The sequence below is a fragment of the Cololabis saira genome, chromosome 9, assembly GCF_033807715.1.
Source record: "Cololabis saira isolate AMF1-May2022 chromosome 9, fColSai1.1, whole genome shotgun sequence".
Classification (NCBI taxonomy): Eukaryota; Metazoa; Chordata; class Actinopteri; order Beloniformes; family Belonidae; genus Cololabis; species Cololabis saira.
Genome location: NC_084595.1, coordinates 38,352,825 through 38,375,067, shown reverse-complemented (window position 1 = coordinate 38,375,067; position 22,243 = coordinate 38,352,825). Strand labels below are relative to the sequence as shown.

The window sequence follows — 22,243 nt, the reverse complement described above, 5'->3', positions numbered from 1 at the left end:
TCCTAGCAAGTCATGGATAATGATTTATCAGCTAACGAACAAAGAGCCCTTTGGGTGTGTGTCCTTAAATCAGGTCTTCGTTTGTAAATAGAGCCCTTTTTCCACTTTCTCTTTTTCCCAGTGATTTTTTTTTTTTTTTTTGGCCACAGTCATTCCAGCCTCTGGGGAACTTATTATTGCATTATGGTACTTCTACTATGTTTTTGATGACTAAATTTACAGTAGCATCACTATTATCTGTCTTTAAATCTTAAGCAGTCAAATAAGTTTTTATATAAAATAAATGAACACCTTTTCTTAATTGCTTTTTCTGTGTGTGGATTTGGGAGCTTCTCAGTTGTGGAGCATGAGATTTAATTTTTCACCTGCCAGCTCTGTGATATGAAAATAATGTACATCCCTTGTGACAAAGCAAACGTTGTCCACTGAGGCCTGTTCTGCCCACAGATGTAATCCTCTTTGATATGAGAGATGAGAGGCACACTCAATCCCATTTAAAAAAAAGAGCTTCCTTTTCTTGGAGTGCAGATATTTCCGTCCTTGTGTGGGAGATGCTGTGAATTAATGTGGGCATCTGTGTTTGTTTTTAATTTTTTGGAATTGTCATGGTATTTTGCCGCTGATATTTTTTCAGGTTAAGATCAATTTATCTTGGGGTACTGCTAATATACGCAATATTGTTTACACACAATATCTAGTTTAATCTCCTTTTTAAAAAACTTTGGCCTCATCATTTGGGCAGTTCTTTTCATCATTTGGTCGGATGATTAGAAAAAAAGAATAGAAAGACCGGTTTGAATTCTTTGAAGTGATGTGCAAAAAAAGATGCTTCAGGCACCTATTTAACAAGAAGAAAAAATGGAACATGATGGACTAAATACGTGCAAATTTTAGCACAGCGTTGGATATGTAGGTCGTTCAGATGCACTATGAAGGAAGCTGTTCTTTTCATCACTACAGGTCATCTGATCTCAGATCATCTGTCTTTTTTTCCATAATCTCCTCTGGTTTTCTGCTCATACAATAAATCTCATTACAACACTCACAGATCACATGGATGCAGAAACCTTCAAACATAATTCCATTTCCATTTGTACAGAATTCCTGGTGTATTCTTCTACAGTATATGTAGCACCACTGTTATTTTAACTAAGTCCAGATTTGTCTAGACATGTCTGGTATGTCTGTGTGATCTCGTAATTTGAAGAAAGGGTGATGGCACCCTCTACTGATGCTAAACAGACATTGCCGTGAATAACAAACCCATCAGGGGGCTGCCAAAGTTCCTGGGCTTCCCTACACAGTTAATGCAGCTAATGTTCAAACTTCAACTCCAGCTGCTTTGTATTCTCCAATTCAGTTTTTTAGTTGGCAATACATTAACCTACATTATCATCACCATAGGGGAGAAAAAAAGATAATCAAGAAGTAATGCAGACAAATAATAGTAACTGTGTTTTTAAAAGACATCTGATAGTTGTTACTTTTGTGCAGTAATTGTCAGGGAACCAAGTTAATTAAGTTTGTAAAACCCAAATGAATAATTTTCTTGAAGCTAACATGCCAACTTTATGTCTGTCTGCGCAATGAAATTATCGTTACTTGCCATGTAGTCTTTGAGCCATCAATTAAATACGTTTAAAATGATTTGTCTTGCATTTTAAATGATCTTTTTTTTTCTTTCTGTTTTTATTTGCAGTTCAGATTTTTTCTTAATTTTTCTCTTTCAAGTTTATTAACTTCTTGATATATTTGGTTGTAGGTTTTTGTAAGAATCCTAAAATTGTATGAAACAAATATGTGACTGATGAGTCATTTTCAGCGTTCATGTGTGGAGAGACATATAAAGCAAGTCTAAGTATCTTAACTTGTACTTTAACCCAGATTTGGTGATTTGATATCATTAGATTCTACATAATTAACCCCTGATTAAGAAGGATCAGGCAACTGGGGTCTCTGCCTACTGATCTGTGTAAATAATTGTTTATTCACAATATTCTTGTTTTCCTCACCTGATTGAGGGTTTTACTCTTATTATGAACTTTTTTCATAATCATTTTTAATTTTTGCTGTGTTCATATGTCAATGCTTTCAAACTACCTGCATCTTCTCTTTGTAGTACCAGTTTTCTTAAGTGAGGAGTATACAATGTCAAGCAAAAAAAAAGCTAAGAGCCTCCCATTTGGAAAAATACTGCAGTGATTTATGTTGTTTCAATTGGCGAAAAGTAATTTAACCCTAAATGCTCCAGTGAGTAGCTTCTCTTTCCTTTAACAGCTGCGTGAGAAGATGCAAGATACAGTCATAAAAACATGTTGATTCTTTCAACAGTTTGCCAAGAAGTTAATCAAGGGGAAATTGCTTACAGTAAATGTTTGGTGTAATGTAATTACAGAGAATCATCAGTAGAAAGTCATAATAGTCAAACTAAGGCCATATTGGTACTAAACACCAGTGAATATATATTTAAAAAAAAGTATCTTGGTATCTGAAGTTAATGAAAAAAGACCACCTGGTTGGATGTATCCACATTTATCCTGCTAAAGAGTAAGCGGGCACATCAGGGAAAGAAAAGTGGTGGCTGAAGCGATGTACCCATGGCTTTGGCAGCAGTGTCATGATCTTGCATTGCTTCTGCTGGTCATGTTCAGGTTCAGCAATGTTATGTGGTTAAAATGAAAAAGGTCAGCTGATTACCTACATAAACTGATTGAGCAAGTTTTTCCATCCGTAGTTTTTATTTTCCTGATAGCATCTTTCCAATATTGCAGTGCCAGAGTTCTTTGGACTCCTAGTGAAATGGTTCTTCGGGGAGCATGAGACATCATTTCAGCTCAGACCTTATCCTCATTGAGAATCTTTTGGATGTGTTGGAGAAGACTTTTTTTGCAGAAGTCAAATCTTCCCATTATCAGTAAAAGATCTTAAATGCAATTCTGAAAAAAGAAATAAATGTGATTTTTTTTTTTCTTAATTTAATTATTGTAATTCCAGAAAATTGCCTGAAAGCACATCAGGTTATCACTTTTTAAATCAATTGTGACCAGACATGTCATAATGGATACCACTTCATAATCAGCTGAAACAATGTCCAACCATCTACAGGTTCAAAAGCAAATACAAAGAAAAGATTTTTGCCAAATACAGGAAAGAGGAGACATGAGGTAGTGATTGTGTGGGGATTCATTCTGGTATATCATTTATTTAGAATGCTCAGGTATAATATTGTATTGAAGTGCTGTAATACTTTTATAATGTAATAATAGGTATATTTTTTTGATAAAGTAAAGCTTGCTGTTATATTTTTTTAATTTTTATTTTGTATTCAAGCAAAATTGAAATAGAAACACTACTCCTTTTTGGGCATGAAGGTTTATTTCCTTTTGATTTTGTTTAATGACTGTTTATTTGCATTCTTTTTCTGATGTTTTGTGAAATTGTTTTTTGTATTTATAATTAGTATGCTCGAAATAAAGATTTCAATCAATCAATCAATCATAATGCATTGTATCAACATTTTCAAGACAGGTGAAATGTTATAATTTAGATCTAATGTGTATATGGTATGCCGAACTAGGCAGAGGTTTTAGGCCTCTAGTTGTGTTGTTTTAAAGTTTTACTGACATCCATATTTATTTTTCAGTCTAAAAACTGTTGCTTGGTGAACGCAGTTCAATTGACATTTTCCCAGTGTGCATGTATGGGTCCGTGAAGTTAACGCCTACGTCCTCTGGGTGGAGCCATGCAGTCACTGTTCCACGCATCAGCTCTCCATTATGTTCACTGCAAAAACACTTTACAATTATTTCTTTTGAAATGCACTTTAACTCAAGATGTCATAAAAGCTACTTTACTGAAAATAAGCTAAATAAGCTAAATGACCCACAGCATTTCTGTGGATTTTTTCCCCCTTTGAAATGACCTATTAACTTATAACATCATGATACAATAGTGAATTGTCCTTGACACCACTCTTAAAATTGAGCTAAAAGCATTACATTTACATGTGTATTTCATCTAACCACGAAAGCCTATGTGGAATAACAATTTAAAAAAAAAAAAGTCTCTTTCTGGTATGCACAGATTTTTCCAATCCCATCGTACACATCCATCTATTTGGAAGTTTGGTTTCTCGGAGACAGGCCTCATGAAGGGCATAGACTACTTTAGATGAGGTTGTACTGTTGACTGTCAGAGGTAGGCCTGTGATGGATCATGGTACAGTTGGCCTCATTCTTTTCTGTCTAAGTAAATGTTTCCCTCTGTGCTCAGTTGTTTATGAAAGCTCTTTTGCGCAATTCTTCCATACGCACAACATCTGTCCATCAGTGGCTCTTCCTGTGTGTGTGTGTGTGTGTGTGTGTGTGTGTGTGTGTGTGTGTGTGTGTGTGTGTGTGTGTGTGTGTGTGTGTGTGTGTGTGTGTGTGTGTGTGTGTGTGTGTGTGTGTGTGTGTGTGTGTGTGTACACACATGCGTTTCTCCTTTTTGTCTGCCTGTCTCTCTTCCAGTAAAGTATGATTTTACATGTAGTCCTCAGATCATGTTTCGTCTGCATCATTTTTTTAAATGTATTTAGTTCACATAATAGACTCAAAGTAGGCAGTGTTCACATTTATCTTACTGCAATTAAATATGTTTCATAATGTTTAAATTTGACTGCAACAACAGTAAATGTTGTCAGTATGGTAATTAGTATTGTTATTTTCGTATCCTCTGCAATTTTCTTTTGGGCATCTAATTATTCTGTATTTGAAGCTTTTTCAGCCATTCAGGTATTTAATCTTTTTTTATTTATTTTCTTTAAACTGAGCAGTTGAAAATATTTAGTCATCCAGTAGGTGTCAGTATAATGCAGGCCAAATCTGCATCTTCATTGGGAAGGAAATAATTACATACATTTGACCCCTAATCAGCTTGATAATATACCATTGTCTACATTGCTACTGAACTGCTTCTTTTTTTTTTGGTGTAAAAGTTGTTGTTTGAGGAGCGGAATTATCCACCAATTATTAAAGTACCATATCTCAGTACTCCCTGCAAAAGAGCAATATGGTCTTCTTTGATGTGATGTTTTTTGTACCCTTTGAAGTAGGAAAGACATGTGGAGTCCATTGGCTTTAGTCAAACGCTCCCTGTGTGGGATTTAGTCATACATTTTTGTTTAGTGGTTGTCTACTCACTAATATCTCTGGTTCAGCCCTTAGTCTTCTTGATCTTGTGCATGGTTCACACGTGCACTTTGGTGGTAGAAATGTTTGGCTCCACATGTTTCTGTGACATAGATTTTTTTTTTGTGTAATTTTTTTGTTTTTACTGCAGCATATTGATTTTGCAATAAAACTTGCATTATGACATTGAACTACCGATTTTTGACTCAAATCTCAGTATTTATAGTCACCTGAGTGTATAAAACCATATACCTTCTTGTAATTTTCGTTTTCATGGGGATTTGGAAAGTGATTGGATGAATGAGGAGAAATTGAAATCCGTTATTTCATATATTATTGCAAACCTTTTTTTGGACACCTTCCATCTTTCCTGATAATCCATCTCGCCTTTTCTGGAATCTGGATCTTTCTTAACATTGTTATTTTGGAGATTGTATTTTATGTTCAGCTTCTTTGCTTAATGAAAAACATAATTTGTTCGCGTGAAACCACACAGCTGTATTTGCCAATCAAGACCTCTCATGTTTTGGTGTTAAAAAAAAGAATAAAAGATGTCAAAAAACAAACAAGCACATGCACTTAAAGTAAAATCCCTTAAAGACAGCAGTGTGCGTGAATGTATATATGTATGTATGTATGTATGTATGTATGTATGGATATATGGATATATATCCATACATGATGATTTGAGCAATCAGGTGTATAATAACAGATGGCTTAGAAGGCGAAAGATCAACTAATATTTCAGAGAAGCACTTTTTGCTGACCATCAATCTGGAATACATTATGAGGCCCGATAAGGTCCATCTTATTATTCACTAGTGAAAAACATTCAGGAGGGTCTTCCCGGAGGGGATGTCCCTGCAAATACTACTACTCTACTCTACTGACCTCAGGTAACATGCAATATGTTCAGGTTCATGACAGTAGTTGGATAAAGTCTGCAAAAGCACTGCTTGTTTGGATAGCTTGCCAGTAGAAAGCATATTCTTTTTGAGAAGAACGTAGGTTTGCAATGTTGCGGCTGAAAAACTACAATATATCAGAAACAATGTTCCTTGGACAGACGAGAACTAAGTGGAGATATTTCTTTGTAGTCAAAGAACCTGAGCATCTTGAAGTAATTAAGCCACCCATGAAATCTCCAATATACCAAACTATTCTAGAGACAAATGTAAGGTCATCGGTCTGATGGCTAAAACATGCCTGGAGGTGGGTGATCCAAAAGGACGATTATCCAAAGCACACCAGCAAAGCTACAGCAGAAAGCCTGAAAAAAAGAAAAGAAAATCAAGGTATTAAGATGGCTTTGTCAAAAACCAGACTGCAACCCTGCTCTCAAGAGAGCAGTGCATAAGCAAATCTATAAATTGTTTTGTTGCAAGGAAGCGTGAGACAGTTTCTCCCAGAACAATGTAAGTCAAGAACAAAACTATTACTTCAAGTTATTACTGCAAAAATTGATTCTATAAAATTATTAATTCATAAGCTATGCTTAATTTTTCATACTGCTTCTACATTTTGACATAGCTTTTTTTTCTTTGTAATAAAGGAAACAAGGTGTATTTTTTTCTCTGATGACTGCACTTTGACTCCACTATACAGACATGTCAGCTAAGTACACACACACTATTTGTGGTCAGTGCTCATATCCTCATCCTTAATTGGAGGCGAGAATTGAAAATCGGGTCCTCTTCTGAACCAGTTCCAAATTTTAGGAAGAATTGAAACGCCTCTATCTCAGTTCCATTATCAGTGCTAAAAAAGGTGAAAAAGAAGATGTAAGACATTGTTTGTGACTTGGAGTGATGGATGGCTTACAGTTGTGTGTGCATTGAAGTTGAAGTAGAGATGTTACTGTAACTTGCAGACGTGCTCTGTTATTGACCTGGCAGTGCTCATTTTTGGGATTTGAGACATTTTAGCAGTTATCAAGGCTGAAAACCTATGTATGTGTAATGGTTTCCTCAATGAAACTAGGTTTGGAATTGAATCTGTACAGAATTGGATCAATAAGCAGAATCAATAATGGCATTGGTATCAATAAAAGCTGATCAATTCCTATGTCTACCCTCTATATGTTTAATGTGTACATTAGACAAAGCATACAGTCAGGAAAAAATGGTTGTGTAAGCATAATACTGGAATATCTAGATTAGAACCAGCAATGCAAGCAATGTTGCTCAATTTGGCATTAGAGCTTCTACTTAGGAATCAACTGCTGTAGGTTTATGAGGTTTTTGAAAGATTTCCCCGTATCAAAAGAAATACGACACCTGCACCACATGTGATGGAATAGAGTCCCAGAGCTTCACTTGGTGGATTTGGACCAGTGGCAGAAGCAATCTGGTTGTGATTTGAAATTACATAAGAACTTTGAGATGTTTTCTTTTTTTTTTTTTTTTTTTAAGTTTTTAGAAAAATGCTAATGAAAACAAAATAACAAAGAAGAGCGAGTGGTGGTGTGTAATAAACTGTTCAAAGTTGAGAAGCCTCTCCTTAAATGTCCTCAACAACAATTTCTCTCAAAAAATTCCTGGGACGGATACTCGCGCTGTTGGAGGTTTGAGAGGGAGATGAACAGTATATTTGAACCAAACAACACAGTTATGAAGCCATTTGTGTCAAAACGTAAAGTAACTGATCACTGTGTGTTGACGAGAGGTGGGTGAAAGTGGATAAGAGTGTTTTCGAGTCTAGTCCTACAAAGAATCCTCCCGTTACAGCTGAGGGGCCCAAAGTGTGTGATTATTAATTACTCGTGGCTTCCCAGGCTTTGAAAATCAGTAGGGGTGCAGACATCAGATGTGAGGAGGAGGCCTGTCATTACCATCACAGAAACAATGCTCTGATTTGGCTGTCATGCATTTTTGCTTAATTGACCGATGCTATGTTTTTCCTTCATTTTGTGTGTAGGGGGTAAGGATGCCCCTGACTCCCTACTCTTGATTAGGGTAACTTGATGGGCGTTTAGCCTTACCCAGCAAACACTTCCTGGAGGTTTTTGAATGCAAGAAAATTACATTTTAAGTTAATATACTGTATATAGTGTGTGTGTGTGTGTGTGTGTGTGTGTGTGTGTGTGTGTGTGTGTGTGTGTGTGTGTGTGTGTGTGTGTGTGTGTGTGTGTGTGTGTGTGTGTGTGTGTGTGTGTGTGTGTGTGTGTGTGTGTGTGTGTGTGTGTGTGTGTGTGTGTGTGTGTGTGTGTGTGTGTGTGTGTATTTGGCTGGTTTGTTTTTGTTTGCGCAGCTGCAATAAAAGGGGGAGGCCAGGGATCCACAAACCACACGATGGGTGTCCTAATTTGCATAATTAGCTGTTGACACTAACTGTGCCTAATGAAGGCCTATTGAAGTCATTGACCCTTTTAAACAGCTTGTCCCTGGGAATGAGAGCGGAGCTCCTCAAGCAAATGTTAAAACAAAGGGTCTGGTTAATTTCCGACAAAGTCTGTGAAACGGTGCAGAGTCTCAAACTTTCATCCTGGAAAAGGTTATGGCTAAGAATGACCTGTGGTTTCCCAGACTGGGAACCCCACTAGATGTTTGACTTTGCTGTATTCACACTTTCCTGTGATTGGATGGATGGATACCCAAATAAAAGTGTGTAAACAGGAACTCTGATATTATCTTGTGAAAAATACACTTCCATTACCACTTAGCACACCGATCTCATTCTTTTGTACAATCTCATGAATGGATTTATTGATGGCTTTGTAAACTGCACTTATATATTCACAGCACTGACAGAGAAGAGATAAAATTGCTGCTTTTGTTTGAATTAACCAACAATTACTGAATGTTACAAGGTTGTGGATATAACCATCCACTAGTCACTCAAGTGTCCTAAATCTTACATATTCTCCCCACCATATGTCACCTTGGTTCAGGATTTGGAAACATAAAGTACCTTTTTACCTCATTATGTGACAAATTAATACATTTCCAAGGTGACTTTTGAGATTCCTATGATCAACATGTTGACATTATTAGATCTGACAATACATAACTAGGCATATGTCACAAACACACTTTAAAAAGAAGCGAATTTCTTTTTAGCACACTTTAATAACAACAACTTCAGCTCCGAGAGAGAGGGAAAACTGAAATAGCTGGTATTCGCTTTCCTTCTTGTGTTATCTTGTATGAGAAGACTAATGAAAGAAAGTGTTTTACGTGTGAATTTGCATGGTATCCACTTTTGCCAGTGTGTCATTTTTAGTGTTGCATAGACTCTCTTACATATTTATATAGTGTCCAGTTCATTGTAAAAGGTCATTGATGGTCTGTTTCTTGAAAAATAGAAAAAAAAATAAGAATCAAGAATTTTTTCTTCACTTTCCCATCGAGTCATTTAACCATGAGAGAGTTTGTTACTCATATTAGTGCCGATGTGAGTACATGCGTACACTGTTATATTATCGTACAGGCGTAAAAAAGGGTGCCATTTATTGATTCAAACATTTCTGAGTCAGGAAAAGATGATGGGAGTAATCTGGTAACACTGGATATACAGGACCTCAGATTCACAACAGCACATGTGGCAAAACGGCAAAGTAATAATTTAGTCAAAATTCACAATTACTTGGAAAATACAAATGGAAATACAAAGCAAATCCTTTCTGATTCCCTTATAAGAGGCTATAGCAGCCAAACACTGCCAATCAAATGCTGTTGATTAGCCGATTATCAGTGAGTGTGAGCCTCTGGAAAAGCAGACTTTTTGGGACGTTGCTGAAGTGGCGCATTATCTGTTAACACAATTGTGATAAAAATGATCTCAGATTGTTAAAAAAAGGTTATTGGTTCAAAATTAAATTAAACTATTAACCATTGTTAATTATTAATTGTTGCTGCTCATTGCAGCAAAATATTTTTATTAAGAAGTGTTATTACTGTGTTAAAGAGCTACATCTTGTTCAGACTTCAGTTAGCTTGTTACATTTTGAGGCTCATGGTAGAATCAGAAGAAGACTGAAGAAGTATATTTCATTTTGAAGGTTTGCTGGTGTAAAGTCCTTCCTTCCTGCCTGTAATGAAGTTAGGTGCATCACTCAGGTTTGTAAAGTTGTGTCCAAACAAACTTAGACATCTAAAACATTTGGTCATGTATTATTACATGACCAACCTGATAAAGACGTCAGCCATCACTGAAGGAACTCTGGTAAAGATCTCTGTTTCTCCGTAAATCCCTGGGCTGAGATCTGAACTATATCTTTGACTTCTTCTTATTTGTAACATTGCTTTTGTGCAGATGCGATCCAATAAAGCATTTAAAAAGCTTTTGATAGAGCATTCAGATGAGCCAAGTCTAACCCCATTCACTGAAGTAATTACTACTCTCTCGAGGCCCATGTACCATCCCTGTTTTTTGTTTGTAGAACAGAGGGATTTGCTCTTCAAGTCTTCTTTCATTGTCAGACTGCTTTTCTCTTCCCCTCCCTCCTAATCACTCTTGTTTAACAAGGTCACTGAAGATGTTATGAATGATAATTGTGACCAGTCTCATTTTGTCTTACTCTGATTTGAGGAATGATGCACCATGTTAATGTATGGAAGAGTTTCCTCCATCCCATGACTTTATTTTCATTAAAAGTGATTGTACAGTTTGATAACTCTTATCATCCTAATATGCCTCTACACAGATCCCCTTCATAAGCTATGGGATAGGGACGGGGCTTTAATGAGGATTCTCAGAAACGTTGGAATTTCAACATTTTAGCAGGGAGAATGGGGACCCTATATTTGTTTTTAAAGAAAACAAGTCTGTTTTCAGTCAATAGATGGATATATAGAGTGATGCTATATTTGGACAAGCTACAACTGAAGTAAGTGAGACAAGTACCCTCCCCATCCACCCATCCTTTTTATGTCTGTGAGATGGGGCGCCCTGCACCCCACTTGGTCCTTGCACACTAAGTTTGGGACCTTCAAAAGGGGGCCCCTCACGCTTTGATCCTCTATATGGGTGCAGAAAAACATGTTTTTGCTGTACACTGTTCCCAGAAATCCAAACGTTTTGCTGCGGCCATATGCTATTGCAACCAAGCTAATCCCCCTTCCCTACTTGAAGATTGATACAGCGTAATGAGCCCTCAGTGATGCCCACAACCCCTCAGGTCTGTGGCTTCCTTTCCTTCCCTCTGGACGCCCCATAGGGCAAAGTTGTCATTTGTCTGTGAATGCAGCTGCCTTGCCACCACCTCAGTGCTTTCTTTTACAAATAGAGGGTAGAATAAAAAACAGCCCTGTGGGTGGGCCCCTAATGCTGTCACTTTCCTTTTCTACCTAATGTACTTTTCCAGTAAATGCTGCAAAACACACAGTAGCCCCATGGTAGACTCCAGACAGATAAATGTGTTGGGGGGGGGGGGGGGGGGGGGGGTTAGGGTGGGGTTAGCTGTGGCGCAGCCTCGCCTTTCTCTCAGAATGTCAAGTGGACTTGATATTTGGATTTTATTTTTCTTGTAAAGACCATGCCTATCGAAGCTATTTCATCTTCAACCCATTATACTGGTGAACTAATTTCTTACTTAAAAAGAAAAATCCTCATGGATCCTTTACTTTCTTTTCTTAAGACTGTTGATGTTTCATTCTCACAGAGAGGATTATGACCTTATTTAGTGGACTTTTTGTATCTGTACAGTATAATAATTATTTTTCGGAAGGAGTGTGTCCAAATATTTAGCTTGTAGTCTTTAATTTATTAGATTACATTTTTTGGGGGAGAGAAATCCTCTCAAAGAAGAGCACACAGAAATGTGCTATATTGCATCAATGATTTTTAAAGCTATATGCAGTTGTTTAGTTATTTGTATTGATGAGCATACCACATAGTGTGATGGAGTGACATATACAGTACAGACCAAAAGTGTGGACACACTTCCCCATTTGTTTGAATGAGAAGGTGTGTCCAAACGTTTGGTCTGTACTGTATATTGTTACTGAATACATTGTCGGTACATTATGAGACAAGATTTCATCATTGCAATCTAATATAAAGGCTGAGACCTTTGCAACTGCTTTACAAATAGTGTACTGTGTACTCTGTGTTTAATGTGTGTCTTGTGTGCGTATGTGTGTGAACCACAGCAGCGGGTACTTATTGCCACATCCAGATGGTGCTGAAAACAAACAGGGCTACGCTGTAGGACCCCTCAATAGGACCGTCTAGACTGGTCCCTGACCAGACAGATACAGCCTCCCATCAACTTAGTGTTTGTCAGATTTATGGTAATGGTCCTGCAACAGTCTTCCTCTCAGTGACATCAAGATTTACAGCACTGACACCCACCCCCACAGCCACCACACACACACACACACACACACAGACACGCAGACACACACATACACACACAAACATACACTCATATTACATACAGTATGTGTGTGTGTGTGTGCGTGTGCGTGTGCGTGTGCGTGTGTGTGTGTGTGTGTGTGTGTGTGTGTATCTGTATGTGGTTCAATGACGAATAAGGATTTTCAACAGTTCAATTTTAAAATAATAAAAAAAGGAATATCTATTGCAGTAGTTCAAACATTAAGAATGTTGTGTACACATAAATTCATATAAAAATTTTAAATTTAGTTTTTTGTCAAGATGAATTGGCACTAGCCTTAAAAAATGTCATGTGGTACAACCATGATTCATATTAAAATAAATTAATTTCCTTAACATCTTGACATCTTTTTTTTTACAAGTTTTCAGTGTTATACAAAAATGGTTGTTTTTTTTAATGGTCGATCCACATGATATTTCAAAAAATGGACATCAGTCAAACTTTGTTTGTATATTAAGATGGAACTATAAATACAAATGTGTTGCAATCTTATACACTACAAGACACTTGGGAAATCATGCCAGATAAGGCAGAAGATTGATTTAAATACATTTGGAGTGATTTCAAATAAGTTTTCAAAACAAGAGTCCTGGTCGGACAGTCGCACCACATGACATTTTGATGCTTAAAACAACAAAATCCCAAATAACTAGTATTTTTTGTCAAATTCAAGTGAGTCCATATGTGGGACAGGTAGGTCATACATATTGTATTTTTTTTATCCATTTAAACCTTTTTTGAATTGAAAAAATGTATGTATGTATGTATGTATGTATGTATGTATGTATGTATGTATGTATGTATGTATGTATGTATGTATGTATGTATGTATGTATGTATATATGTGTGTATGTGTGTGTATATATATATATATATATATATATATATATATATATATATATATATATATATATATATATATATATATGTAGTACATACATACATACATACATACATACATACATACATACATACATACATACATACAATTGTTACAGCATGACCTTTTCTGACCACAGAGCCTTTTCTTTGAAACAACGTTGTGGAAATGATAATATGTCCATGCCAATATGTATACTAATAAGGCTGAGGGCATGAAGTCTTCCAGTCTTTTCTAAAAGCATCACAATCTCAGTGGGAAAAAAAAGACCCTCTCAGGGTGGCAAAACCACCCAAGCCCCCTCTGTCTTCTCAACAATAGCTTGTGTCAGGGTTTCCTGTTAATCCTCTGTGATGAAGCCTGAGTATTTTTGGGCTGAAGGGGTTTGGGAGCAGGGAGAGGAGGTGGTGCAAGGAAAACAGTGGGCGTGTTGCATTGTTGTGGTTTGGATGTGACTTGGAGATACTGAGCGGTGGACGGTTTAGAGGGTAAGGGCCAGAGGGGAAGAGGGAATACATTATTGGTGGTGGAGTGCAAGTAGAGGACAGACAGAACCCCGTGTATGTGGATTAGAGCGTGGCCTCCTCTTTCATGTTGGCGTTTTTTGGTGGTAACCTGATCTCTGGGCTCTAGCACTATAGTGAGCCCAGTGGGAAAGGCTTCCTGACAGATATCCCGTCCATTCTCAGCCCAAGTGTTTTTCCAAGGCTGCTCCTCTGCCTTTGATCTGGCCTCCTTCTCAACTACACAGGGTCACAAGCTACCATGTCAGCCCAGATAGGGGAGGGCAAACCCTGCAACTGCTTACTGAAAAATTGGAAGTGCAGAGGTTAGGGGGAAATATACTAGTTGTTCCAGTCTGTTTTTAAAAGTAACATCCAGGATATAAACCTGTCTTATAGATCAGATCAGTAAAAGTGCACTTGAGGTTTCTGATGGTCATGCACATTCAGCCAGATTAAACATCTGCTAGTTAGAAATCTTAACTTTTCTTAGTAATCACTTGGCAATCAATAGTATGTTCTGCTAACATCTTCTAGCGTTCCAGGACAATCTTTTCCTTCACTCCTTCTGTTTTTTTTTTGTTGGACAACATCAGTACCTCATTTGCACAGAAACTCACAGTTATGCCAAGTGCAGAACCTGGGGTATGCATGTTTTGCCAATAAATAATTGTGCAATGAGTAACTGCACAGCTAAGGCTTATCATAATCAGTCTCTGTATTTCACCTAAATAACCCCATCCTTGAATTTTGGGCTTTGAAAAGGAATCACACATAAAAATATAACTCAGGGCTAGGCATAAAGTTGAATGTGTTCACACCTTTCATGCATTTTTCTCCTTTTATGTATACGTTGCTGAAACAGTTTTCCTAATACACACTTAATTCTTAAGGACATTTTTAAGGCTGTATTTTATTCCACTTTACGTTGTATTAATTTTCAGTCAAGAGGGAACAAGGAATGGCATAACAGAAATGCAATACTTTAATCTTTAAAGGTATGTGATTAAATATATATGATGCACATTCAGTTACTGTAATTGTTACAGCAGAGCAGCACTTCTCCCACCTCTGTGAAAAAGATTTATTATGTTCCATCAAAAAGCTGGGGGGCGCTCTAACTTCACTCTCTGGCTGTGTGTGTGTGTGTGTGTGTGTGTGTGTGTGTGTGTGTGTGTGTGTGTGTGTGTGTGTGTGTGTGTGTGTGTGTGTGTGTGTGTGTGTGTGTGTGTGTGTGTGTGTGTGTGTGTGTGTGTGTGTGTGTGTGTGTGTGTGTGTGTGTGTGTGTGTGTGTGTGTGTGTGTGTGTGTGTGTGTGTGTGTGTGTGTGTGTGTGTTCCAGTTTGTCTCCTTGTCCAGTCACCTTAGTGTCAGGTCAGTAGTATTGGAGCTCTGAAATGAGGGCCAGACAGACAGAAATGGGGTGAAAGAATTGGTTAGCGGAGGTGATAGGGTAAAGAAAAAGGGAGAGACGGAGAAAGTGGATGATGCTTGAGAATAAAGGGATGATGTGTCTGCAAAACGGTGACAAGCAAATCAGTTTTAAAACAGGGTCTTGCTGTACACACACAGACAAGCAGGCATAATGGGTGGTGGGTTGTTTTGTTGACTCATGTAAGGCACGGTCTACTTCACCAGATGGGATGTTGGAGCTGTCACAGCCAAGGGTTATCTTATTAATGCTTTACAACTCCTATTTCTGTCAAGTATCTTTATAATATCGTGGTTAAATCTGTTGATGCAGATGCATTCAGATTTCACGGCATCAAAAACATTCCACACATCTACGCTGTAATATTCGTGCCTAAATCCTGAGCGAGCAACACAGCTTTCTGAGCACAGGAAAAAAAAAATGTTTAAACACATGTATTTCCATTATTTATTTATTTCAAAGAAGTCCTCAATCTGAGCAAATGGAAATTTATAGAAAATAGTAATTTGCTCTTCACAAATCTCTGTAAATGGTGAACTGTTGGCTGTATGCTAGATTAACATGGTTCAGTGTTACAAGTGTACCAAAACAAACAATTATATTATTATATAACATTATCCAATGGTATGTCACCACATATTTGCTACTCATTTATTTAAAAGAAAGGCATGGAATGAGAGTTTATTTTTGTGTACAGTATGTAAATATGTATGTATATAGACACACTTATACATGTACAGACAGGTATTACACCACACATAGCTGGATGTACACAGTCAAGGCAGGGAATGGGAGTTATGCATCCCAGCGAATAGGTCTGTCTGTGTGTGTGCTTACATGTTGGTGTGTAGGTGATCTATTTCGGATGAGGGGTAATGAATGGCACCTGTTTAGTGTCCCAGTCTGCATGGCCATCATTTCCGAAGGGCAGTTAGTCTTGAATTTCATCAACTGAAGCTACAATCACAAGCCTATCAGATGTTTCTTTACCAAATCCACATTGTGCTTTGTTTTGCTGTTAAGATAGAGGAAAAAAGTAAATACATGTTATGCCTGTGGTAACGCGCACAATTCTTTCAGTGATGTGGTGGCTCTGATGGTGGGTTGAAAAACTTTAAGATGACAACATGTCGGTCTTAATTATGTGTTACGGTGTGAGGTAGAATAAAGGCTAGTGTGGATCTCAGTGAAACAACAGTCTGTAGCTGGTGTGGTAACAGCCAGCCATGGTACGAGTCCAGTGTGTCTACCATGTCTCTCTCACCCCTTAACGAGAATGGCATGCCGTGTAACCCCCACAACCCCTCCACTCACTGTACTGGAGCATACTGTCACCCCCACCCAGCTTCAAAGCAGCAAATAACAACAACAACTAAAGGGGGAGAAGATGAATGAGGATGAATGAATGTGGCCGTCAACCCCTTCGCCCCTTCCCCCTTTGCTCGAGGACTCCCTCCACCTCGCATACGCCCCTCTACACTTCCTTCATCCTTGACAGGCTGCTTTCCTGTATGTCTTTCCCTGCTGCAGGCCTGTGTTATGACTGGGGATGGTGTGTATTACACACATAGCTGTTAGCACGTCTCCTCCGCTGGGACGCCCATATAAAGGACTGTCATTTCCAAAGGTCAAGAGTGAGCCCTACACGCAAGTGTTGTCCCGACACTTGGTCTGGAAAAATAAAAACGGCCTGCCTGCCCGTCCGTGTGTCCTGTGTCTGTCTGTCTACACTGGCTATGACTATCAGAGGCCAGTGTCTTGGATGTCCTCTCTCTTCCTCCTTTTGGTATATCCATTCTAGCCAGGAAGTTGAGATATCCGGCTTATGTAAACTGGCTGCCAAGTGGAAAACTGTTGTTTGTTTTTTTGTGTTCTTAGCTGTTGGAAATCATTCAAGGTAAATTGGCACCATGTACCAGCAATGGGTGTAAAACTGAAGGCAGATCAAGTGTATCTCCTTCCTTTCATGATGATGTGTTAGAGGTATATTGGATTTTTTTTTATATATTTGTTTTTGTTCAAGGGTGCGCATCATTCTGACATCTGAGGCCTTTGATTTAAAAAAAGTTTGCTCGTGTTTGGGTTAAAATATGTTTATCCAGTTTTTATGTACAGATTTCCTTCATCCATAGCTACCAAGTTAAAGTCTTCACCAAAATGTGAAAAATGTGAGTAAAGCATACTAGGTTACCTTATCGTATAGCAGGATTTATGCGTTCTTACACAGATAATAATGATCACATAAAAAGAGATTGAGCCATACCCCGTTCATATTTTTTCCTGCGCATTCCTCAATGGGGGTTTCCCTTTCTCATGTTAGCTCCCCCCCCAGCCCTTGATCTTTCATTAGTTGTAGCTCATTAAGACATCTCCCTCTCCAACTCATCCACCGCTGACCTCTCCTCCAAACATTTTTTCAGACATGAAGCTCTGTCTTTAAAATCTTGCGGCGCTAACATGGGTTTAGTCTTTCCAAACACGGATGGGGTGTAGCTCACCACCTTGTGCCAAGTTTTATCATTGATTAGTTCAAAAATATGCGGAAAGAAAAGAAAGAAACTAACTTCTTAGGTATTTTTAACGTATCAAGTGCATAATGTTGTGAAAAGACTCAAGGAAATCTCAGTGTGCAAAGGCCAAGGCTAGAAACCAAAGTTGAATGAATGTGACCTTTGAGCTCTCAGGCAGCACGGCATGGAAAAACCCTTGTAACTGTGATCAATAAAGCCACATGGGCTCTTGAGTACGTTGAAAAACTATTGTCACTCAACACAGTCTTCGGCTGCCTCCAGAAATGTAACCTGAAACTGTATTACCAAAGGACGCCATATGTCAACTCTGCATAGAAATGCAGTTGAGTTAGAGGGGTATAAATTCATCTCAGATGGACAGAAAGACAGTGGGTATGTGATCTTTAGTCAGACAGCTCCTTGTTTTAGCTTCCTATTGGGAAAACCGACGTCAGTTTAATTGTGCCAAAGATGAGGACGCCTCTCCACGGTGTTATCAGTGAATAGTGCAAACGTTATAGAAGTACACATTAACATTGGTGAATAGGGGTAGCTGTCACTCAGTTGTTGGAAAAATGTTCACATCATGAGTCTACACATGTTACACATGGGTAAGACATTGCACCCTCACATTGGTCCCTATATGATCACTGGTGCTCACTAGTTTCTCTAGCTTACTCTATATATAGTAAGTAAGAAGGGCTGGAGAATGGATGAGTAACTGGGTGGATGTGAAACCACATTAAAAACAGTTTCTGTAGTATGTAGATGAAGTGAAAAAGTCCTGTATAAGTCTGGACCATTTAGCGATATACTTAGATATTTGTGAAGCTCCAACTGATGCAGATATGTGCTACCATCGAGGTGTCTTTGAGGAAGATGAAGCCAGACTGTGTGACTCACAAAAGTGTGGTCTCATAAGACCCTGGTTGTTTATGTTTGACTGGTCTGCCTGCTGCTCAGATACCTCTTCTATTAAGAATCTATAGTATATTATGAAGAGGAGAATCCGATGACCACCATTCAAACTCTCAAACAACCCAAAAGCAGACAGTTTCCTCTTCCAAAACTGCAGTGAATAAATTATAGATTTGCTTATGTTGCTTAAATTCAATGGCCTTAATCAAGAAGGACCTTGAAAATCATTTAATTCGTGCCTGTGTTTCTTTAAAAAAAGTATCAAATGAATAAAAAGAGCAGATTTGACATTTCGTTCCATGTGAGAAAACCTCCAGATTTTTTTCTAGCAAATTAGGGTCAACACTGCTACAACAGAAAGTGCAAAATTATAATAATAATGTTGTTACGTAATAATATAGAAGAAAAACCAGTCCAGGCAAAGCTGGAAGTTTGTTGTGATGCCTCAGTTTGGAATATGCCGTCATGCTGCTATCTATTTTCCTGTCCGACGGTCTCGACAGTTACCAGAGAGTATGAGAGTGAAACCTGAACTAGTCTGCTGCTGTGGTGACTGCGGCTTCCTTCTAACCCACATTTATTACCCCTAAAAATACCATGCGGTTTCCTAAAAGAGTCTGGCTCCTATTCTGTCCAAGTACACGAGGTGAAATTGCATCATGATGGATTATGATTCGTTGACAATTCCATTCAAACCTTCCAGTTTTTTAACAGCGTAACTTTGCTTCTGGATCTTTTTAAGGCAAGTAGTGTAGAGATATTCATGTATTACAAAGGTTGTGGTGCTTTTTAAGTCTTAATACGGACTCCCACATCACTGAGTTGAAGCTAAATCTTACAAAGTTCAAAGTCTACTTTATCTTTTGCCCATTGACAAATTGACCAAAGATAAAGTAGGAGGCCGCCAAATGTCACCCATTAGAAGGCTTCAAAGTGGACGCCGAGGGACTGTGTCATTCTTTTAGTCTGGTATAATTTTCATTTTAAGCAAAAGCAGCCTGGTTATGCCCTAAATTATATTATTCTCATTTTCATAAAGTCTAGACAATCTGCAGACAGTTAATCAATAACATCTAAGAATAGCAGACAGTTTGTGTAGTTCATTTTTTCTTCTTCTTTTAGCTAGACATTTGTCCCATCGTTAATTATAAAAGTTTAATAGTAGATTTAATAGGGAAGGAATTCTAGTTCAAAAGCTTCCACAGATGTCTGATTGTATGTTATGTTTCACTTCCTGTTGAGTTTATATGTTAAATACAATATGTAGCTCAACTGTTTGTGTGGATGACGGAGATTTATGGAAGGTGTCTTCATGGGGCAGAGGGATTTGAGCTCAGTCTCAGTGACGCAGCACACCGGCTCTGAAATCACTGAGTGTGGGAGATGTAAGGGAAGGCATGTTCTCAGGTAAGTAAAGGGCTTTTTGACATATTTATTTTTCTCCTGTGAGCCTTTTGACCAGCTTTCCTCGTCAATCTTAGGCTGTCAGGGAGGGCCAGAGGTGGGAGCTGCCATCTCTGTCTCTCGCTGGAGCTGCTGTGTACACGGGGACCCCGGGGTCAGGCCCTGGAAGCTCATTCACTAAGATTTGTGAAATCCTTTCTGTTTGCTCCCACACGGCTCCCAATGAGGCAGCAATCTTCCGCGTTGTCTTTGTTGTCATGCACTCCCATGGGGGTGACTAAATAAATATTCCAACTCCCTGTGGCCTCACTACTTCATCATTTCTTCTATCTCTTCCGGTAGCAGCCCCTTTCGGCCACTATTTCATCAACTTCAGCTCAAAGGACTGACAGTCTTGTACAGAAATTTAACTTATTTAACATTTAACTTACAGCCTGTGGCATTTAGAGGTAGCAAGGGCAGAAGTGAGTAGGAATAAAGAGCTGGTATCCCCTAATCAAACAAAGTTTGTGTGTTCAAGCTCATCTGACACAATACAATTTTTCTGGAGAGGAGTACGTTTACTACCTAAGCATAGGAAGAAGCTACATTAATCCACTCGTCTGATCCGTTCCAACCAGTTTGAAAGAAGCTATAGTTTTATCTAGTTGGCAATTTGATAGACATTTGCTCATTTTCATTCATCATTATCTTTAACCTAAAGCAGCCAGCAAATTATATCTACTTCAGCCCAGTGCGATTTAAATTTTTTTGTTCAAAATCTTTTGTTGATGTTCTTCTACTGGAAATGTAATATACAGGGTGTGTGTGTGTGCGTGTGTGTCTGTGTGTGTCCACCTTGCCTTGTCCAGACCGGTTCCTGCTCTTCTAATAAAAGAGATCTCTCTTTAGTTTTGGATACTGATCTCTCATTCACGGTTCACACTGCATTTGCTTCTTAATGTCTCACAGCAGGCCCTTGGTCTCAGGCTGTGATTCATGGAGTGACAGGCTTGCCTTCAGCCACCATAAGGGCCCGATCAGACGGGGCCCAAATGCAGACAAAAACATGTTGCACCAGTGTTTATTTGTGCTTACTTAAACTCCCTTTTTGATCATTGTTCTTCTTATCTTGATTACATTAAATGAAAAAAATACATCTTTCTGTTTACAATTTTTATTTTTTTTTATTCTCTGCATTGTTTGGCATTACATATTTCTTTAAACTGTATTAATCAGTTCAAAAATACATGCACATTTGAAAGTAGAATAAATGTTTTCAGTGCAATGTAGAATCCTCATCATTTTCCGCTACTCCTTTAATGTACAACTAAAACTTTCTCTCCTCCCTCTGCATTTGTCTGGCTTTACAGTGATTGCTTTGTTTGCTTTGTTTTAGTGTTTTCGGGCACTGTGCTGTAAAGGACCCCCTCCGCCGAGACCAGAATATGATGTGGTGTGCATTGGGCTAACAGGTGCTGGAAAGACCAGCTTGCTCTCGCGCCTTTGCAGTGAGGGCGGCGACAGCATCGTTCCTACAACAGGTATATGCACATCACATACTGATTGTTATATATACGACACTTTTCTACGCAAAAAGTATGTACACTTTGAAGCAACGGCCCAGCCATGCCAGCCCCCTCTCCCATTTCACGGATTCCTGAAATACAGTATGTCTTAGCTTTTCTTGTGCTTCGGATTAGGATCACTGAAATGTAATAATGTCCAGGTTTGACAGCTTTTTCAATAGAAGTAAGAATGTTCTCGCTCTGCACTCAGTGTTCATGCCAATATGGATATTAGGAGAGCACCAGCCAAAGCGTAGTTTCTTTTCTCCAGCTAACTTCAACACTCTTGTTAAGAATGTCCAGAAGACCAGGAGGCTTTTGTTTTAATACATAATTTTCCTGGTAGTCAACACTGCTTTCCTTATATGCAGCACAGTCCCTCAAGAACACTGGCATTCCTCTCTCCTGCTTTACAGTTTGACAGCAGCAATGTTGAGCTGTTGCAGAAACGCTATTTAAGATTTAGTCTTTGTCCAGTAGAAGCTACATTTAAAGCAATTCCTAAATATACTGTCCATAATTGCAAGTGTTTATGTGTTTAAG

At 38.4% G+C, this 22,243-nt stretch overlaps 1 protein-coding gene across 1 annotated transcript in view; it reads left to right on the top strand.

Annotated features, from left to right (window-relative positions):
• Positions 1-22,243, top strand: part of arl15a (ADP-ribosylation factor-like 15a) — a 114,732-nt gene that overhangs the window by 21,710 nt on the left and 70,779 nt on the right. Inside the window, exon 2 of the mRNA XM_061729538.1 lies at positions 21,532-21,676. Coding sequence (XP_061585522.1) covers positions 21,532-21,676 — 145 coding nt within the window. The remainder of the gene's footprint in view (positions 1-21,531; positions 21,677-22,243) is intronic.